Source organism: Pagrus major, chromosome 7 (assembly GCF_040436345.1).
Source record: "Pagrus major chromosome 7, Pma_NU_1.0".
Classification (NCBI taxonomy): Eukaryota; Metazoa; Chordata; class Actinopteri; order Spariformes; family Sparidae; genus Pagrus; species Pagrus major.
The window spans coordinates 18,654,012-18,675,426 of NC_133221.1; the positions used below are offsets into that span (position 1 = coordinate 18,654,012).

General features: G+C 41.3%; 1 protein-coding gene across 1 annotated transcript; it reads left to right on the plus strand.

Moving 5' to 3' along the window:
- Positions 1-1,496: 1,496 nt before the first annotated feature.
- Positions 1,497-18,869, plus strand: slc6a17 (solute carrier family 6 member 17). The gene is made up of 11 exons (XM_073470519.1): positions 1,497-1,797; positions 6,848-7,005; positions 9,842-9,968; positions 11,587-11,768; positions 12,497-12,607; positions 13,982-14,223; positions 14,344-14,536; positions 16,382-16,574; positions 16,671-16,830; positions 18,206-18,368; positions 18,507-18,869. The coding sequence occupies exons 1-11, from the start codon at positions 1,497-1,499 to the stop codon at positions 18,867-18,869; spliced, it is 2,193 nt and encodes a 730-aa protein (XP_073326620.1).
- Positions 18,870-21,415: the final 2,546 nt, after the last annotated feature.

Genomic DNA, 21,415 nt, shown 5'->3' on the forward strand with positions numbered 1-21,415 from the left:
TAAGAAACTAACTTTCCGGGCAACAAAAGGAGCCATGTGGACTACCGGATTCTTTCATGACAGCCACTGAAACCTTAAAACAAGATGTTGAAGCAGCATGATGAGAAACAAATACAGACACTAATAACTGATGAAATCTGTGCTTAGAGGCTTTAGTTTTATTGTTCTGCGTTCTCCTGAGAGCAGCAGTAACACATACAGACACACCGCTATTCACGCTGTTCACATGACTCAGTTTTAGTATAATGGGCTCTGCTGTTAAATGGATTGTAATTGAATTTTTTGGTCTCATTCAACGTAATGAAGTGGATTAGTGAAATACCTCACTTATGGCTCTAAAGTGCTGCAGTTTTACTACCATTTTAAAGTACTCTATGCACTAGAGAGAGAACAGGAGAGGCAGGCCCCGTGATTCTGAATCTAAATGTTTAAAGTAACTTGTCACATGTCTGGCTCCTAAACTGTCGTACTGTGAGGGGCTGCAGTGATTAATTTCATTATCACTTAATCTCATTATTTTCTCAAAGAATTAATTAATGTCCAACCAGCAGTTCAAACCCAAAAAACATCATAGAAGTGTTAGAAAAGCAGCAAATATTCACATTTGAGAAGCTGGAACCAGAGAATATTTTGTAGTTTTACTAAATAATCATGTCTTCAGAGACAGTTTCATCCCAAACATTTTGCACATTGATGAATTTAATATGACCTGCCTTCATTGGTACAGCTGGAAGAGCAACTGATCTTTTACTGTTGGTCTTCTGCCATTCGCTTAAAGGAGTGTTTCAACAATTGTACACATTTACAGGTTTTGAGGAGTTCTACCGTGTACGTGAAAAAAGTAGTTTAAAACCTTTTGTGGCTTCAGAGGAAGCTGCATGGAATCTGATAAATTGCCTCTAGTGATGTCACTTGGTGGCAAAGTTGCATTCTGGGTAATGTAGGCACCCAATTTTTAAAAGGAAGAAGACTGTGTGGCGATATCGCTGGTTCTGTATCGATTTTGATCATTGTTTTTTAACTTTTCTTAATGACTCCAACAGTGGACTGCTTTTCAAAACCCTGCATTACCCACAATGCAAATTTAGCTCAGATCAGATTACATCTGCAGACACAAAACACTTCATACTACTTTGAGTTTTTTCACATATGCAATAGTTCTCGCCAAGCCCTGTAAACACACTGTAAAGTGTACAATTGGTGGAGTTGCCCTTTAATTTAAAGTTGTTAATGGCACAAGCTCACCACATTCATATGATGAGAAAGAAAAACTTCATATGAGAAGTGGTTATAATAACATTTATGGTTTAGGCAGAAAAAAGTACTTTGGTCATCCTAAACTCCTACATTTCCTGTCTGTCTCTTCTCTTCACAGATTTAAGAAACAAGCACAACTTTCCTTTCCCTACTTCCTCCTGCACCCTCCAGTCAGTCTCCTCAGGCTCTCCTCTTTGACTTCACCGCACTCGACCTGAAGGAGCTCCTGCGTTGCAGCCATGCCAAAGAACACCAAGGTGACCCAGCGGGAGCACAGCAATGAGCCGGTCACTGAGTCGGTGGCTGACCTGCTGTCCCTGGAGCACCCCATGGACTATAAGAGCAGCCAAATGAGTATGGGTCTGAGTCCTGGCTCGACTGCTCCGGTAAAGGCCCTGCTACCCTCCCCTGACCCAGATGCTGAGGACGGCCGACCGGCCTGGAACAACAAGCTGGAGTACATCTTGGCCCAGGTGGGCTTTTCTGTGGGCCTGGGTAACGTCTGGAGGTTCCCTTACCTGTGTCAGAAGAACGGTGGAGGTAGGTGGATAGATGTTAATAGTTCACTGTCCATTGAATCCAAAGGTTTGTGTTGCTAAGCATAGTAACACTTCCCAGGTTTGGAAGTCGGTTCCTAATTGGGCCACCCATCGAGAACATGTGTCCCCTCAGGCTGCTGAGTAATTGTGAACAGCGAGAAATGTTGTGCTGAGTCAACGCTGTTAATGCAAATTTTTTTTTATTAGTTGTGTAAAATCCTCACTGAAATAAGCTGCCAGATGGGAGTAGTTAACTTAATAGCATGTTCAAATTTCGGTTTTATGCTTTTGTTTGAGTGTGGGATTTGCGCGTCTGTCTTGTCCAGGATAGTGTTCTGTGTCTGGGAGCTATTTTCTAAAACCTGAATTGACTGAGAATGCCCTGTGATTGGCTCTAGCTCATAAAACTTTCATTTACATCACATTACAGAAAGAAATACTTAAGTAATTTCAACTAATTTAGCTCATATTTCCTCCACCAGATAAAGTCAATAAGTACTGTTGTGTATTTTCTGTCTGTTGTTGTTCTTGACTCACACACACAGCACTAACCCAATTACTCTGCCCGGCGTGTCGCCCAGGGCCAGACCAGTGTGGTGACAGTTTCAACCACCTAAAATGTTGCACTTGTCAGAAGTGCCTCATCATCTTAGCACTGCACATTAGTCTGAGTCATTAACCATCTGCTTTTTAGACGGTCTGAGGAGTTAGCAAAGTGAAAAAGAAAATGCTTATATACTGCAAAATGATCATAAAATAATCCAGGATGTGATAAAGAAATTCAGTACTGAAGTTAATCATTGTAGGCTCTTGCTACAGCATTATTTGATTGATAAAAAGCTGTGTACACATAGCATCTGTTCTCTGCCTCCATCTTCCTTCATTTTAAATGAATAGTTTGACATTTTGGGAAATACTCTTATTCGCTTTTTTGGTGAGAGTTAAATGAAAAGATCGACACCACTCAGAGGGATGTTTACAGGTTGTTTACAGGGGATCCACAGGTGGTTATTTCAGTGGGTCCCAGGGAAACTTAAACTTCTCCTTACTAGGGTCCTCCAAAAGCGCTTTGTAAATGCTAAGACTGGCCGACAAAATCGAATAACAATATTTTTGACCAACCAGCTGCCAGTTTGCCTAGCACGAAGACTGAAATTAGGGGAAAACAGCTATTGTAGCCTGGTACCATTGAACAATAAAGATGTAACATATTAATTAGTGAGCTTTAGAGGAGTTGGTGGATGGATTTTGTAAACTAAAGCCAGGCTAGCTTTTCTCCTGTTTCTGGTCTTTGGCGCTAAGCAAAGAAAAAGCTAAGCTAACTGGCGGCTAGTGGTAGCTTCATAGCCTATTGAACTAGAACTGACACGTGAGTGGTATCAATCTTCTCATGAAAAAGCTTATTTCTCAGAATGTGAATCTATTCCCTTAAAGAGAATGAACTGATATTACATGTCAGCTTTTGGTGGGATTGTAGGATGACTTTATCATGTTATCATTTCACAAAATTATGTCGCCATATAAGCGATTCAAGCAGATTGCAATTAAAAATAAAATGTGTGTGTAGACGTACAAGGAAGAACAATTAATTACAATAAACATTAAGTCGATAATTTTACATAATAATTAATTTTGCATACATTTCAGTATATACCAATTTCCAGTACATATGGCAGGTGCTGCACCCTTATCCCTCCTCCCATACTTCAGTACTGCTCAGTTTGCCTGCTGAAGGAGCTGCAGCCTCCTCCTCCTTGATAAATTGTGTCCTGTCACCCAATTAGCCAACTAATCGTGCAAGTCAGAGGGGCAGTCTCTTCAACATTTCTCAGACTTTGTGAGGTTGTGCCGTCAGCAGACTGGACAAGATAACTTCTCCTCAACAGGATTTGGGAACATTGAGGGATGTAGTTATTTGGTGAGTTTTAGTCTGTATTTGCTTTCCTTGCAGGCTTCTCAGCCTTATCTCTTTGCTATTGTGATTTACCGGTATTGTGTAGAGATGAGAGGGTGGTGATGACTAAGATGGAGGAAGTGGAAGAGTAAACACTGATTTCCTGGGCTTTCAGACATTGTCGGTTCTACCTTGTGTGGGAGGTGTGTGTGTAAAGAGGTTATTTGAAATGCATGATATAACAACGCTGGATAATTTTAATCAGTGTGTGTATGTGTGTGCACACCGTGTGTATCCTCTGCTGAATTTATCTCAGTAGGCGGTGCTGCATTGTCTTGTCTGGACTTGTCTCACAGAAGAGGACAAACTGTCTCCAGTCCATCTAGAAAACCGATAACAGTCAAAAAAATGTTGTATACTTCACAAGAAAATATGGAAACAAAGCACAAATAAGTTGACAGGCTTACTTACCTCACCTATCTAGCCAAGCCTGCCTCAGTGAAGCAGTAGAAGCCAAAGACAAATTACTCCAAATGATCTTGTCTAACAAATAAATAATTCAAGTAATTAATTCCTGTTATCTTGTTTTTGTCCTGGTGGAGCTTGGATACTGATGAAAACATTTGTCTTCACTGTAGTTCACAGTGGTTCAGACCAGACAAAAGGACCACGTTAACTATATTTCAGGAAAAATGAACTGGCTGCTTCTAGCATTTTTAGTCTTCTTTCTGAAGCTGTGACATCAAAGTGATGATAGAACACACAGGAGGACATGGGTTTATCCTCTGAGGGGGCTGGATGTGCACAGGACAGTCAAGAAGTCACCCAAAACATTCTGCGGATCATTAATATCTGCAGCAAAATTAATTGAAATCTACATTAAAAATGTTCAGACTGGTTAGATACAAGTCCTTAGACAGGAACGGATCGGTAATACCAAATATCACTACTAGATATCGTACGAGACTGCTCCCAGGAAGAACATAATGAGAGCCGATGAATTAGAGTGTAGCAGCACTACAGTCCATCAGGGCCACTGCAACACGTTGTGTTTTAATTTCTCACGACAACATTTCAGCTTGTCTTCGTCTAAAGTTTAACATCAAAATAATAACAAATGAAATAACTAGTGTTTCTTTTCACCGAAACACTAGTGGGCTTTTAATTTGAAACAGATGCATGAAGTGTCAAGATTGTATTAGCATGCAGTAACTTTAACATGGTAAACAGGAGTAGCAGATCAAAACAAGGCTTCGTACTGCAGGCTACAAAAACAGCGTGTAACGCTAATAAGCTGCAGCAACCTGCACCAACTCGCTGCTGATGAATTTTCTCTCGTGGAAGTCAGTCTGACCAGTATAGTGGCACTGTGTGCACAACTCTCACTTTTAGTACATCATAACAAGACATGAGCACTGTACCACCTGTGGAACTGAGCAAATCGGCTATCCCTGCTAACTAGTCACATGCTGCTAGTTATCTCCACCTAACTTAACGTAACGTAACATGACAAATGCCAATTCAGTCGATTGGCAAAATATCAAACTGGTTGAAGCTTGTATTGCTGAACAAGCTAAGTGACATTAGTTAACTGTTTGATGTTCTTAAGTATAGATTTTTTTTTAATTTAACAATGCTTGAAACATAGAATCCTTTAAAGGTGCACTAGGTAGTTTTTGGGGAAGAAATTTTAATCAGAAGGGAAAAATAAATGACTGATTTTTTTTAGAATGCCTTAAAGAAATAGATAAACAAACTCTTCATTTTAATTAATGAATAAACCGAATAAACAAAGTGACCTTAAAGGACAACACAATTTCATACTGTTTTACCTTGTTTATATTTGGCGGACCCTGCCACCTTTCTTGATTCAAACAGTGTTCTGTGGACCTTATATTCCTCTGAGAAAAGCTTGTTCATTCAGTTATGGAAAAAATAAATATTTCTGAGTTTGTATTATAAGATATTAGAACTCAGAAGAAATGCAATGTCTTCTCTGAAAACCCATTTGGCTAATGTGTTTTTCTAATCATCAAATCCAGGACAAACTATGACACCCGTCTCCTTGATCTTCTGTCAGATATAAAGCACGCAATCTTAGGATATAGTCACATAAATATCTCTTCTCAGATTATGACGTCTCAGCTAAATTTATAAAGATTTGCTCTGTACACAGGAGTGAACAAAACAATATGACAAGGCAGACACTCATCAGTCTGTAGACCTCATTGTGCCAATCATGATTATCTGTATTCTTAATTCTGCGGTTTCCCTGAAATATGTAATGTATTCAGGATTTATACGCAATGATTGTACAATAACCTACTTTCATCAAGAATATGTTTTTAAAATCAGCAATCAAGAAAACCAAAAAGAAACGCCAAGTTGTTTAAACGGACAGGAACCATCTCAACCAGTGTGGCTGAAGTGCAATATCTGTGAGGAAAACCAATAAAATAGGCAGTTACTCACTAGCACGTTTTGTTTTCTTCTGTTCTATGTGCTCAGAATAGACATCAAAGATCAGTGAAAGTAGGCAGCCACACAGAAGTCACTTCTAACAGTCCAGATAATAATACCATTGTGTAACATGACTCTGTGTCCCTGTCTTTGTTTCCTTTGTCTGCTGCTAGCTCTAATAGCCACTCACGACGTGATCAGGGTTTTTTTGATCAAGTCAGACGTCACAGTCGTTTGTTTTTAGTCTTGAAACAGGCTGCTCTCTTTCAGCTGTCCATCAGTATGAGCCCATCCTCTCTGGCTGTCGATGGCTTTGTCACCATGGTGCCTCTTCATGTCTTGACGTAAGCAGGAGTGGACGTGACTCGTTGTCTCTGAGTGCTTGCAGTTCTCGCTCTGTTGTCCCTTCTGCAAAAAAGACAGTCGTATCTGCCGAAGTGGTGAATGGAAGCTGATAATGACAAGGGAAAGAGAAAGAAAGAGGAAGTTCGAGAGGGAAGAGAGGTAGAGAAGTGAAATTAGAGTGATAGAGGATAAAAATAGATGCTTTAACAATGAATTTAATAATGTCCCTTCTGCTGTTTTACAATAAGCCTTCATCCTTTACTATACATGGATTTCAAACACAGAGCAAAGAAACTCAGACAGATAAAAATTCAGATAATTTTGTATTGCCCTGTTCCTCTGTCGTTCTCAGGTGCATACCTGGTGCCCTACGCTATTCTCCTCCTCCTCATTGGCATCCCCTTGTTCTTCCTGGAGCTGGCGGTGGGTCAGAGGATCAGACGTGGCAGCATCGGGGTGTGGAACTACGTCTACCCACAGCTGGGGGGTATCGGGGTCTCCAGTCTGATGGTATGTGCACACATGACCTCATTAACAATTAGCACATCATACTGCTCGCATTTTATAGTAGGGTGTAATCGAGCTGTGGCACGGGAGGGGCATCTGATTCTGGAGCTGATTTCTCCAATCTGTATTTAATTTTAGTTTCTTATTTCGACAATAAAATAAATTACTCTAAAAAAATAGAAAGCAAGGGCTATCCCTGATGATGTAACAATCACAGCCTTATCCAGCGATGTCATGAAGAAGAAAATAGTGAGAGACTTGAATCAGAACTGTAGCCAGTACAAAGGGCTTTGGTTCTGCAGTTTTTAACAATATGTGAATTGACAGTTGCTGAATTCAACCAAAGTTGACCCCAAAATTAAAACTGAATGGATTTAAGGTGCATATTATAAAAACAGTTTTCTCAACAGCATAATCTTTACTTTTGACCCACCATTAGAGGTGCTCACGACATGATTTAAAGCTCTTTGGAGCTGTCTCTTGGGATTCATAGATAACTTCCCTCCTGACATTTTTATATTCACAAGCTTATACCTTCAAACTCTCTTTCCCCCAAGAACCACATATTATCTCACGCAGCTGTTAATATTTTGGACTATTTGCCAAGAGAGTTTCATGCTCATATAATCTGTAGAGGAGCAACAACTGTGAGTCATGTGAGACATTGTCTATGGGGAAAATGGAAATGAACTTTTACCTCCAGAACCAGTGACTCCTAAAATAGCGACCCCCAACTTCACAACTCTACCATACCGGGTTATCACTTATGTCTTGATTGATGGCTATGCTAATGGTCCCCACAATGGAAACGCTAATAGGCTAATGTTTAGCATGCTTGCTATCTTACATATTGTGTTAGTATGCTAATATTTGATAATTAGCATTAAACACAAGTTGTTAGACAGTGTGCCCCATGTACAGAGACTGTGACTCCTTTGTTGCATGTCACCGCCCCTCTCTGTTATCCTGTTTCCTGTCACTCTTCAGATTTGTTGTCCAATAAAGCCATGAAAAAGGCCAAAAGACAATTATTTTGGTCGTAAACCAAAGTATTGGAAACATTGATATTTGGACCTGATGATGGTGCTAGATGAAAAGCTAAAGGATCCCATAATGTATTGCACTTTAACTTCTGGGGAGCATGAATGTCTGTAACAAAGTTCATGGCTATCCATCCAATAGTTGTTGAGATATTATTCTCAAAAACAGAAATATTAACCTGGTGGTGGCGCTAGAAGAAAGGAGAAAAAGGATCACTAAAGTCATAAGGATTCTTCCTCTGGGGAACATGAATGTCTGGCTTTTCTGTACATTCAGTCAGGACCAAAGTGGTGGACAGACCGACCAACATTACCATCCATACTAAGTCCTAAATATATATATTTTTTTATGTACAGGTCAGTAATAAGATGTTATAATTCATAATTAAAACATTTTCATGGCCGCACACGCAAAATGTACCTTTGAAATATCAAACACAAACCTCTGTAGGCTGAAGTGATGGCTGTATGTGGCTGAAGTTTGATTCATAAGGTCAGCATGAAGTCAAGTCAGTAACAGTTTAATTCAGTGGCTTTCACAGTGGAAAATGTCCAGTGAAGTGGACTGTACTGCAGGAGTGGTTCTTGAAGCTTCTTTATTTGGGCATTTTGATATTTTTTCAAGCTTGAAAACCTCTCATTGGAATCTATTCAAGGTGAGATGAATTCAAGTTGGCCACAGCCTCTTTCTCCACTCACCTGTCAGTTTAATGAATCTATAAAAGGAACTTTTAGTGCTGCGGGAAGGCTGATTTATTAACAACCTGATAATATTTAATGCTTTATCATAAGTGGAAAAACCCATGACATATCTTTCCACTTTACAATGAGCCATTGAGGCTGTAAAACAATAAACAAAGCTACAATTACAGAAGATACACACCAACCGATGGGGCCTCTTGTGACCTCTCAAACAAACTAACAACCAAAAGGTCTGATGATTAATTTTTAAAGGCTTAACACTGAACTGTTGAGCATTAATGAATAATTAACTTACCATTATCAAACATATTATTGGCAGTTTATGATCCTTTTTTTAAATGCCATACACAGTGATATAGTAACATATTTATTGCATAAAATATTACAGCAGGCTTTGAAGAAATGCAATGTGTATGTTGAAACAACAATTCCAGCTGTTGTTGTATCTAAGATGGTAATTTTTTCACTTTCACTCGTCGACTCAGCGAACAGGTCATGTGCAGAGACAACAAATGTGCCATACAGCTCATTCTTGTTGACTCCCTCTGCCAGCTGACATTACTTCCTCCTGATGTTTCAGAGCAGGCAGCATGCAAAGACCAGCGCTGATCACTGTCATAATCTGTCCCCATCATCAGGAGGTGTAGTGACCCATCATGTCCCCATCCCATCAGCGTCATCAGCCTAAAACAAATTCAGTCAGAGGCTGAGTCAGTCAGTCAGTGATCCACTGCGTCAGTCAGTCCCTCTGATAGTGATTTCATCAATCTGGTGCAAAAGAGGGGAGGGAGAGGCCTGGCCTGGGGCAGTGAGGCGTGTGGCAGCCCGGATGTAGCAGTGGGAGATTCAGCAGCTATAAATACCTTCTCATAGAGGACCCAGCCTTGGCTGCTGAGAGCAAACAGCTCAATAATTCATACAAACTCTGACTTAAGCTGTATGCTCAGGGCTGTGCCCAGACTCAAGAAGAGGTGTTCACCTCAACAAACTGCACGCTGTTTGCCCCCTGTGCTGCATGTGTTTGTATATTTGTGTGGTGAGACAGTGATTGTTTTAAGAAATGATAAGTATCCCTGTTTGCTCTCATTTCCCCTCAGGTGTGCGGTTTTGTTGGCCTCTACTATAACGTGATTATCGGCTGGAGCATCTTCTACTTCTTCCAGTCTTTCCAGTATCCACTGCCTTGGGCTGAATGCCCCATCCAGAGAAATGGAACGCAAGCCAGTGAGTGCACAACACAGCTGAATCTGTAATAGAGATGTACAGAAACAGACAAGCACCCATACAAAAGAGCTTTTTCAATTGTACAGCCCTCACCAGCACATGGGGGAAAAATGAATACTGCAGAGTCCTGCAAGACAATTCCATATTCAGCAAAGTATCTCAGCAGATGCAGACTCTGCCCAGCGCTACGCAGGGCGGTGCTTAAAGCTGCAGAACGCGTCTTTGGATTGAAGCAGCTTGCCTCGCTGTGGCTCTGCAGTCGAGCAGCAGTGTCTCTGCAGGCCAACAGAAAAGTGCTCATGCTCTCTCTAAAGCAGAGATGGCCCTGCACCTTGTCCTACAGGGCAGCTCTGTTGGCACGGCCCGTCAGATGGTATGACCGGGCCGACAGCGTCAGCTGGTAGCCTGTGGTGGAGGCACATGCAGGTTCTGGCAGAGTAAAGGGCATCAGCTTTCATTAACATTCGAGGGCAGGATGTCGACTCTGCTTATGATTACGAATGCAGCAGGGATGCTGCCAAGCGTCCAATAGGATTTAGTTCAGCTGTGTGCAGTGGTGGGATTATGCAATTATGAAGTACTTTTACTTTACTTGAGTATTTTTTTTTGCTCTACTTTGTACTACTGTATTTAATATTCCATTTCATGTATCTAATAGTAAACTGCTTCTTGTTATTTTGCAGATTAAAGGGGCCCTGTACAGTTGTTATCTAGTAGCGCTGTTGAGTGATAATGATGAGCGCTCCCCATTTAGTTTGTCTAGTGAATGAAGACACACATGCACAGGCACTTTGGTGACACGATGCACGTTACTGCTAATGGTTTAACGCTATTTCACTGAATTAAATGTGGTGGAAACACTCCAAGACACATAGCAATGCACCAGAGGACTGTTCATGGGGGAATGTTGGGTGTCCGTTAATTAATTAAAGAGCAGTCTAGACCTGCTCCAATTAAAAAGTGTCATGAGACAACTTTTGTTGACCTGACCTGATCAGCAAATGCAGGAAAGAAGATGACTGCGTGCTAGCAGTAAGCTGGCTGTAAAAAAAAATATAAAAAATCAGCTTTGCAACTGTTGTATGAGAAAGGAAGTGCACTCAACACTGAATGTAAACAGAAACTTTGTTTACAAGAAAACTCCACAGAGCACCTTTGAGATTTTACATCCAAAACATACACTCTAAAATCTCCAAGTTAGGAAGTCATTTATGTCAAACGAGATGATTTCAACTCCTCTCCCATACAATCCACTTATTTTAAGGAGTTTTCTTTGAAATGAATGCATAGTAGGATAAGATTAGTTGTTAGGATGGAGATTTTGTAGGTTAAAATTATGAATCATTGTTATACTGTAATTATCTAAACCTGGACTAGCTGCAATTACCTTTACATGAATGCATGGGTAGTATTAAAATATACTACTAAATTTTGGTTGTGGGACTTTTATGTAAAAACAAAACAAAAAAAGAACCATCTGAGTAATTCTTCCACCACTGGGTCCATGTAAATACATTTATTATTTTTAACCAAAATTGGCCATCACTGATTTGGTATGTGTGCTTACTTGACTGTTGGAGAACTCTTTATTCCATTTCCTGCTCTTTCCCTGTTGTAGTCGTGGTGCCAGAGTGTGACAAGAGCTCGGCCACCACTTACTTCTGGTACCGCCAGACTCTCAACATCACCAGCTCCATCGACGACACGGGTGGCCTGAACTGGAAGATGACGCTGTCCCTGCTGGTGGCTTGGATCCTGGTCTGCCTGGCTGTCATCAAGGGCATCCAGTCCTCTGGGAAGGTATGGGGTCTCCATTGGCTTCACAGCAGGGGCCAAACCTGCAAACTATAGAGATTAACACACCATAGACGCTGTGTAAACATTCACACAATAAATCATTTCAACAAAAGCTTTAAAATTGTTTTTTAATCAATGATTCATCCATATCAGTGAGTGTTTTTTCACTCTGCTGATGCTTTCAGTCAAAGGTAAGCCCGTCATCAGCATTAGTCTATTTTTGGATCTCATCTATATTATGGAAGAGGGATACGTGCAACACTAATAAGCTTAAACTGAACCAAGCAAAGAGCGGTTTACAATGCAGATGGAAAATGCTCAGTTTGGCAACAACTGCAACAACATCCTGTAATCTGGATCCAGAGAGTGAGTCATATACCACAGAGAAACATCCAGCCCACATGTTCAATAGGAAAATACACAGATCGCCAAGGTTTGACATGGTTTTTAGACTGAGTGATCCAATTAGCATAGTCAGTACTGAATTGATTCCCTGAAAACGCTGTAGGAAGGATCTTTGACTCATCTCTCCAAACCTCAGAGAGTTCCTCTTCACATTTGGTAAGAGTTCACAGTTTTTCTGTGCCGAGCACACACAAAGCAGTTTTGGGATTTATTCATCGTGTCCGTGTGTGTGCATGGTTGCAGTTTGGTCCTCCATGTGTGAGGCCTCCGAAAAAGCGTGTCCATGGCAACACTGTGTGATGTCCTTGACTCTCTCTCTGTCTTAGGTGATGTACTTCAGCTCTCTCTTCCCGTACGTGGTGCTTTTCTGCTTCCTGGTGCGAGTCTTGCTGATGAAGGGAGCAGTGGACGGCATCGCTCACATGTTCACCCCAAAGGTGAGAGAGGAACTGAGCTCAAAAAAAGAAGCAACTATAAAAGAGGATGCCTTAGCAGAATTTTTACAATAAAAATAATACAACATGTTGTTGTTAGCTGCCCTGCTGGAGGGAGAAATGTAATCTTTGAACTCATAACTGTCTTAGTCCTGATCCTTCATTCACTGACTGTCAGCCGAACAAATGTAACATAAGTGACACTTTGTCTCTGCGAGCTGTTCAGCCACGAGTAGTTGATGGTTAGCTGATTTACCACCAAGGCCATTCAGCCCCACTTATATGAAAATATCATTAATATCCACAATGTCTCATGTGTTGGGTTGATGTTTCCCTCTAGTGGTGAAGGTTTATAAATACATACATTACAGTGAATCTGTATATGATCATTCATTGTGAATTATTTTGCAGTCTGCCGACATCAAATGTGAATATTACAACTAAAAGCGTTAAGTTGGAGATCAGATAAGATATTTTGTTTGCAGAAGTTACAATTTCTCCTAAATATTTCCTCCTATTTTTTTCTAATTTCAGTTCCCACGGACTCACATGTCGGGATGTTACTACAAACACATGTTGCATGGCCAACTATTGTTGAAACCCACAGAACTTTTTTCAGTTCTGTTTCTTAATCTAAACGATACCAAATATGCTGAATTACAGGAGGATGATGGAAAGAGATGCACCGATCACAATTTCCCTTTTTTTAAAAGACTGGACTGCCTATTCCAATTTTCTTTCAAATAACTATAATTGACAGCATACACAAACATTTGTATGTTTACAATAATAAAATTTTCTCCAAAACTGCGCCAGGCTACAGGACTTTCTCTCACTCACTGGACAGGGCTTTTTTGTACAAATGACATCCAGCAGGAACTCTTATTGTGAAAGGTACAAACAGAAGGAGTCCCTGGTTCTAACAACAAGGATTCCATGTTGTTATTTTGCCTTTATAACCCTCAACTACAATGTTTCACTTATATAACAACACAATTTGTCGTCAACAAGAGTGACGTCCATTTCTCTGCTCTGCTCCGTGTGTTGATCTGCAGTTTTAAAAAAACACTGCCACAGGATGGCAGTAGAGGAGAAGAGAATAGAATTAGAAAGCGGCAACCGAAAATGACAGCAAAATGCATTAAAGACTCTTACGAAGTCTCTGGCCAATTGATCTGTGCATCTCTAATGACATACAGTACAGGGTTATATGTTTAAACTAACTAACGTGGTGTCACAGTTGGCTATAGCGTATGAATATAGTCATGAAGCTACTTGTGGCAAGAACATCAATGTTCAAGTGTTTTTTAAGAGGAAGTGACAGAAAATGACCTAATCGGTCACTAATCTTTGACATTTTTTCCCTTTCTTCTCCAGCTTGAAAAAATGTTGGAGCCGCAGGTGTGGCGAGAAGCAGCCACGCAGGTCTTCTTCGCCCTTGGTCTGGGCTTCGGAGGTGTCATCGCTTTCTCCAGCTACAACAAGCGAGACAACAACTGCCACTTTGACGCAGCGCTGGTCTCCATCATTAACTTTGTTACCTCCATTCTGGCCACTTTAGTTGTGTTTGCCGTCCTGGGATTCAAGGCCAACGTCATGAACGAGAAGTGTGTTGTCGAGTGAGTGTGTCATACGCTACCTGACTGTCTCTCTCTCTATCTCTCTGACAGCCATTTTTTCTATAACCTTCACTCACTGACACATCCCTCTTCTCCACATCCATATTTTTTCGCATGCAGCAACGCAGAGAAGATCCTGGGCTACTTAAACACTGGTGTGCTGAGCAGAGAGCTGATCCCTCCTCACATCAACTTTTCCCATCTGTCCACCGAGGACTACGCAGAGATGTATGGGGTCATTAAGACGGTGAAAGAGGACAGCTTCGGCCAGCTGGGCCTGGATGCCTGCATGCTAGAGGACGAACTCAACAAGGTCAGAGTGGGGGGAAGTTCATTAACTGAAATGAGAATGGGATTGTTTACTGAATAATCACAAGTGTGTATCAAGTGTTTATGTTGAAATGATGATGCACGACAAGTTATCCCAAAAATTTTAATTAATAGAAGAAAAGGGAGGTTAAAAACACCATGATGCTGAGCAAAGTAATGTTTACTGTAGAGCTGCAACGATTAGTCGATTATCAATCAATCAATCAATTTCACAATAGATTTGAATTATTTTCATGCAAAAAATCCCCCCAAATTTTCCAATTGCACAAATCTTCAAGATTCAAGAATTTGATGCTACAGAAGGTAATGCACTTGCAAAAGAAGAACAATTCTGCCCTTTTCTCTGTTAGTTTTCATGGAGAATAAAATTAGGCTCTTTTTATGAATTCAAGAGATACCTCAAAAAAGAAGCTCTCACCTGCATGGAGTCATTGCTGCTAATTGTTGAAGAGTAACCGCCCATAAACGGGGCTCTGAGAAGTCAAGTGAACACGCCAGTAACGAGGCAGGGATTATATCTTTAGTCATCACTATTTTGACAGGGTCGTTGCACGAAAAATCTGAAAACGTAGCATAAATCCAACGTTTCACAAATGCACAGAAGCAGCCTGAGTGCGAGGAGAAGGGTTGAAGCTGGAGCACAATAAATCTGTGCAAGCAACAATATATCTGAGTGCAGGCTGAGCAGGAGCAGAGCAAATCTAAGCACAGGCAGAGGCTATTTAGAGTGCGAGTGCAGGCTTTTGAGGGAAAGCATTACAGAATCTGAACATGAATTCAATGAGTCATGCTCTCATATTGAAAGACCGGGCTCTCGCATAAAGAAAGGAAAAAAGCCCCACGGATTAGCAGAATCAACCACTTCATGTAGGTGAGAGCTTCTCACAGAGTTTTTGAGCATTCTCGTTTATTCAGACAAAAACAGACAAACATTTTCTGCTCAGGTGAACGCATTTAGCCTCTCTACATTTATTTGTCATATATGATGGTAAATTAAATGCCTGGTGAAGTTGAACTGTTGGTCCAATAACACAACGAAAAATCACTTGACTCTAGGAAATTATGACCATGTGTCACTATTTTTAGAAATTCATATAATAAACTTTGAATTGATTATTTGAGAAACAAAATAGCACACAAATAGAAAATGAAAATAATCGTTAGTGGCAGCTTTAGTTTTCTCTACCATGTCCGTTATAAGGACATCTCTTAGTGTATCACTGCGCCTATACAACGAGCACCTCCTACAGGCAAAACACACAATAATTTGAGTAGTAAACTTTACAGGTGATGTGGTCAAGCTGCACACACACATGTCCACAATCTATATTTCCAAAAGAACACGGTGATACAATTTGTTGTTGTTATTTAAACTATTATTCTCCACTGTTCACTTTTTCCAGGGTCGATCAGTCATCCGTGGATGTTTTCCAAACTAATATCTGTAGATGTAGTCAAGTGGTTGTAATTTGTGCCCCCATTTTCTCATAATAATCACAGTTTTGGATCTTCATCTCCAGTGTACTTATGTTTTGGTCACATCTTGAAATAAGGGTTAGGGTTAGGTTACCCTAACCCTAACCCTGTCACTACAAAGATTATTTATGGTTCACCTAACTATTGTCCGGCCACCGTGATTATCATTCCTACTTTTGTGTTGTTTGTGTTGGAATTTTAAGCATAATCCACAGTCCACATTCAACCCACTCACCTTAAATGGCTGCACTATAATTAATGAATCTGGAAATAGAACTAAGTGGGTGATTTTTCCACACAGGATCACTAATTTCCTTTGACCGCTGTAACCCTCCTTCTCTCCATCCTCCAGGCGGTTCAGGGCACTGGTCTGGCGTTCATCGCCTTCACAGAGGCCATGACACATTTCCCTGCCAGTCCCTTCTGGTCAGTCATGTTCTTCTTTATGCTCATCAACTTGGGTCTGGGAAGCATGATCGGCACCATGACCGGCATCACCACGCCCATACTGGATGCTTTCAAGATCCGCAAAGAGATCCTGTGTGGTGAGTTAACTCTCTTGATCCAATTAAAAAAGAAATCATATCTCTTGTACTTGATTCTTGCTGTGCTCACTGGATGTTTCTTCCTCTCTTCCTCAGTGGCTTGCTGTGTCATAGCCTTCCTGTTAGGCCTGCTGTTTGTGCAGCGGTCAGGGAACTACTTTGTCACCATGTTTGACGACTACTCAGCTGGTTTGCCTCTCACTGTGGTGGTGATCCTGGAGAACATCTCTGTGGCCTGGATCTACGGCACTAAGAGGTAACTCAGACCGGAGCCATACTTGGATATAAGTATTTTCAGGCGGCGTGTTTGGTGCCAGTAGACATTTGTAGTGGATCATTTTTTAAACTAGCAGTACTCTCTTCAATGGGAACATTTACAAGAAATCTGAATAATTTTCACTCTAGCAGCGTCAGTCCACAACTTTGGTCCAGACTTAAATATCTCTGTATTGGATGGTTTGCCATGACATTTTGTACAGACATGAAGGGTTCCCAGAGGATGGATTCTACTCACTTTGATTACGGAGTTTATAGAGTTTTCCTCTAGCGCCACCTTGAGGTTGACATTTGTGGTTTTAAGTGAAATATCTAAACAGACATGTATCTTCCTCTGAGGATCAATTGTAATAACTCTATTGATCCGATCTCTTTTCATAATCAGGTTGCAATTCTTATTTGTCTAACACTTTATGACCAAAATAGCTGCAACAGTAATGACATTCCCAACAGCCTCGCCTGTACTTGGAGTCAAGTTCCAATTAGAAATTGTTAGCTTCACTCAGCAATACAGAGCAGGTAACATCCTAGATTAAGATTGTGAACAGGCCTCATTTTTGTGCAGCATTCTTAGCATTCTCTCATTAGCATTTAGCTTGTACAGCCTTACTCAGCCGCTAGCTTGGCTGTAAACAGTTTGTTTGAAATTGCACAATATTTATTGTATTGAAACAAAAGTAGTGTACAGAGCATGTAAAATAATTTATTCTCGCAATGCAGTGCTTCACACTTTATAGATGTGAAACTTACATCCACCTGTCACCACGAATAACAAACAACCAGTCATGCTTTGTCATATAATGAAAAGCACAGGTGGACTTAAAAACTGTCATGAGATATTCCTCTTCCAGGTCTCTGGTATTGTGCACGTTTGATCATTGGTCTGGTTCACTGGGATACTTAAAGATATAATTGGTCACATTTCTCCATTAAAATGTGTTAGAATGACGAGAGCTCTGTTATGTATTTGGAGAGTTGTGTACTTACACTATTACAAATGTTTCCGATAATGTTCAGACTTGCTTCATGTTTGTTGGTATTTTGGTCACTTGTCAGATCACATCAGATAAATCATCAGAGAATGAGGAAGGAAGTGGGCAAATGTGACTAAACATTATGCAAATAAAACGGTAATATATTTCATCTTCTGTGAGCATTTCTGCCTGAGTCACATAGATAGATTTTCAACAGTAATGGTTGTTTAACAATGAAGACAGCAACTCCCATGATCCCTCGCTACTTTCGTCTTTTGTTTTGTTCAGATTGAGTGGCAGAAATGACAAACTGTTCATTTAAATGTAATTCATTTTTCTTTCTTTCTTTCTTTCTTTCTTTTTCTCTTCCCTTCCCTTCAGGTTCATGCAGGACCTAGAGGACATGCTTGGTTTCAGGCCGTACTCCTTCTATTACTACATGTGGAGGTACGTGTCACCAGCTGTCCTGATAGTGCTCATCATCGCCACTGTCATCGAGATGGCTGTCAGTCCTGCAGGATACAACGCCTGGGTGGAGGCTGAGGTCAGTCTCTCTTGTTTATGTGTGTTTACAGAGAGAGAGAAAGTGAGTGGCAAAGGAGATGAACCTCCTCTTTCCCTTCTTTTTAGACTTCTTTGTCTTTGTCTTCATCCTGTTCTCTCTGCGCTCTTTCTTTCCCAGGGCGCAGAGCATTTCCAGAGCTACCCTCCCTGGGCTTTAGCCATGGCCTACGCTCTCATCGTGGTGGCCATGCTGCCCTTGCCCATCGTCTTCATCATCCGCCACTTCAACCTGATGTCAGACGGCTCCAACAAGCTGTCCGTCTCCTACCGCAAAGGCATGATGAAGGACATCTCCAACCTTGAGGAGCAGGACGAGCAGCGCTTCATCCTCAGCAAGAACCCCAGCGAGGCACCTTCCCCAATGCCCGCCCACCGCGCTTACCTAGGACCCGGCGGCACCCAGGAGATGACCAACACCAACTACGGCACCAGCACCAAGACTGGCTACCAGAACATTGGCTCGCCCGAGTCTGAGCTATGATCCAGTGAACTCATAGATCCTCCCATCCAATAAACCCCAGCCTTGCTTGGAGAGAGGGAGACAGAGGAAAAGGGAGGAATGGAGGACGTCAAGAGGGAGAGAAAATCCACTGCCGGTTGTTGCAGCGTTCATCACACTTTAACCCCCAGAGCTAAATCCCTCTATCCCCCCTTTTTCTGCTCCATCGCTCATTCTTCCCTGCTGTAGGATCTGTGCTGCTAACTTCCTGTCAATGCCAGCTGTAATGGCGGGATCATGGGAGTGTGAGACAAGCTTTTTCCATCTGTCAGGGGCAGAGAGAGAGGGACAGAGGCAGGAGTGAGGCTTACTGAGGGCTCAGATACAGGCTTTGTTTTCTGATAAGTTCTGGCCGAGGTTAAGGTGTGTGCAACGCTTAAATGCTTTACGTTGTACTGAACCGTAATCCCATATGTCTACCCGTTTGGAGAAGGTTATTTTTGAGACAGTTGGATGTCCTTAGATGGAGGAGATCATTATAGGTTGTAGAAGATTGTTATTCGTGGGGATAGGATGGAAGGAGACTCACAATGTTGTTGTCTAGAAAACAAAATGATTACATCCATAACAGTATGAAATTATTCTGATAGTGTAAACAGTGTTACAAGCACATTACATCTTTAAGTTTATCGTGCCTATCATCCATCAGCAATAATATCAGTAAGTAAGGTCCTGGTAAAACTATGGATCTCCTTCTATCCCTGCGTCACCCACTGATGTAGAATACTGTACATATGTGTTGTGCAATAGTCTGAGATGTCACCGTAAATCGTGTATATACACAGCAGTAGTGCAAGATGAGGGGAGACTTTTCTCCTCTTCATTCCTTCAACACGGAAGCACAGACGCCCGCTATCATTAGAGCATCTCTGAGCCTTAACACGGAGCAGCACTTTTCTTTTAAACAACCTTCCTCCTCGACAAACAAGGCTCTGGAGTCGTCGCTGCACACGTCACCTCTGTGCAGTTCCAGTCGCAGCTGGCCCAGACAAAGCTTTTTCCATTTTTAATCAATCATTTCAATCAAGCATTTTAATCAATGCCTTAGAAGGGCAGAGGTGGCAGCGCACGAGCAGAGATAAGCAGAGCGGCTTGTGTTCGGCGAGCTTCACGCTTGCAGACCCAAGAAGGAAATGTGCTCGCGCGTGCAGACGTGCAAGCGAGCGTGCGCGTCAGTGTGTTGTCTGCCGCTGAATGAGAGCTCCCTGTGACCCTGCCTCTTTAAAAATAGCAGCGTTACCCAGGGGAAGCCGTGGCAACGTGCCATAGATACGGATCCTCTTCTGATGTGGAGGAGGAAGAGCGGAGCGGACACCTCGCTTTGTCTGCTCCACCTGCACCGGCTGTTTGTGCAGCAGTACACAGACATTTTACCGTCTGACAAGATTACAGTACATTGAGTAAGAGGTTCACTGCCATGTGGATTTATCATGCTTCATCCCGCAGAGGGTGATGTTTGGGTTTTATTGTACGTTCCTCAAATTGCGACCACTACGGACATCATTTCATAAGCACTACAATCTACACTTTGATGTCTTTTTGTGAGGTGTGAAAATTGAAGCCTTCTTTTTATTTCTTGTGTATAATCTTGTATGGCAATGTATGTTTAGGGGTAAAATGTGGAAAATATACTGTGATGTAAATGTTTGGAATAAGTGGTAATACACAGATTTCACCACTGGGTGTCTCTGCTGGCCAGCAGAGGAGTCAATAACACCTCTCTCCTGTCTGGTGGCCCCTCCCTGAGACAACACCAATACTTGAGACTAAACAGATGTAGTGTGAAGCACAGTCAGTCACATTGTTTGGTGCCTGAACAGCATCTCTGTCGTCTGTTTGCCTTATGCTTTTGTCGGTTCATTTTCTTGATTATGTAGTGTGTAGAGTTTGGACCTCGTCTCATTCACTTGAGCACTTTAATTAGGTAGAGACCCTGGAGTTGATTGTTAAGCTTTGTCACATTTAATCACAAGAATGCTGTCACAGAATATGTATTGGTTAGCAATAGTTATATATGTGGAGAGAGAGAGATAGAGAGGGCTGAATGTCCACGTAAAGCATCTGGTTTCTTTGTGTGTTGTTTCACTAGATCTTTATGTCTGTACACACTAAATTTATAATGTGGCGTCCTATGATGTTAAAAGCGTGTTGATATCGTGCCAATTTTGACTGATGCTTCCATGCCATTAGCTGTCTCTACTAGATCCTCCCTATTTTACATAATGCAAGTGCTGACCCATGCCTACTCTGTTGTGGTCATGCGGCCTCTTGCATCCGCTCAGGTTTCAGGCTACAGTACCTTGTACTTAGTAGTGCCTACAGAAGCTTTGATATATTGTGTGGTATATACTTATGTGTATACTGATGGGACGAGTACTGTTCTACCATAAAACCCCTTTATTTGATCTATTCTTTCCCATCTTCAACAGATTTGTATGTTCGTTAATATTCTGTCTTACATATATTTTGTAATGATAATAATAATAATAATAATAATAATAATAATAATAATAAGAGGAGTTTTTAAA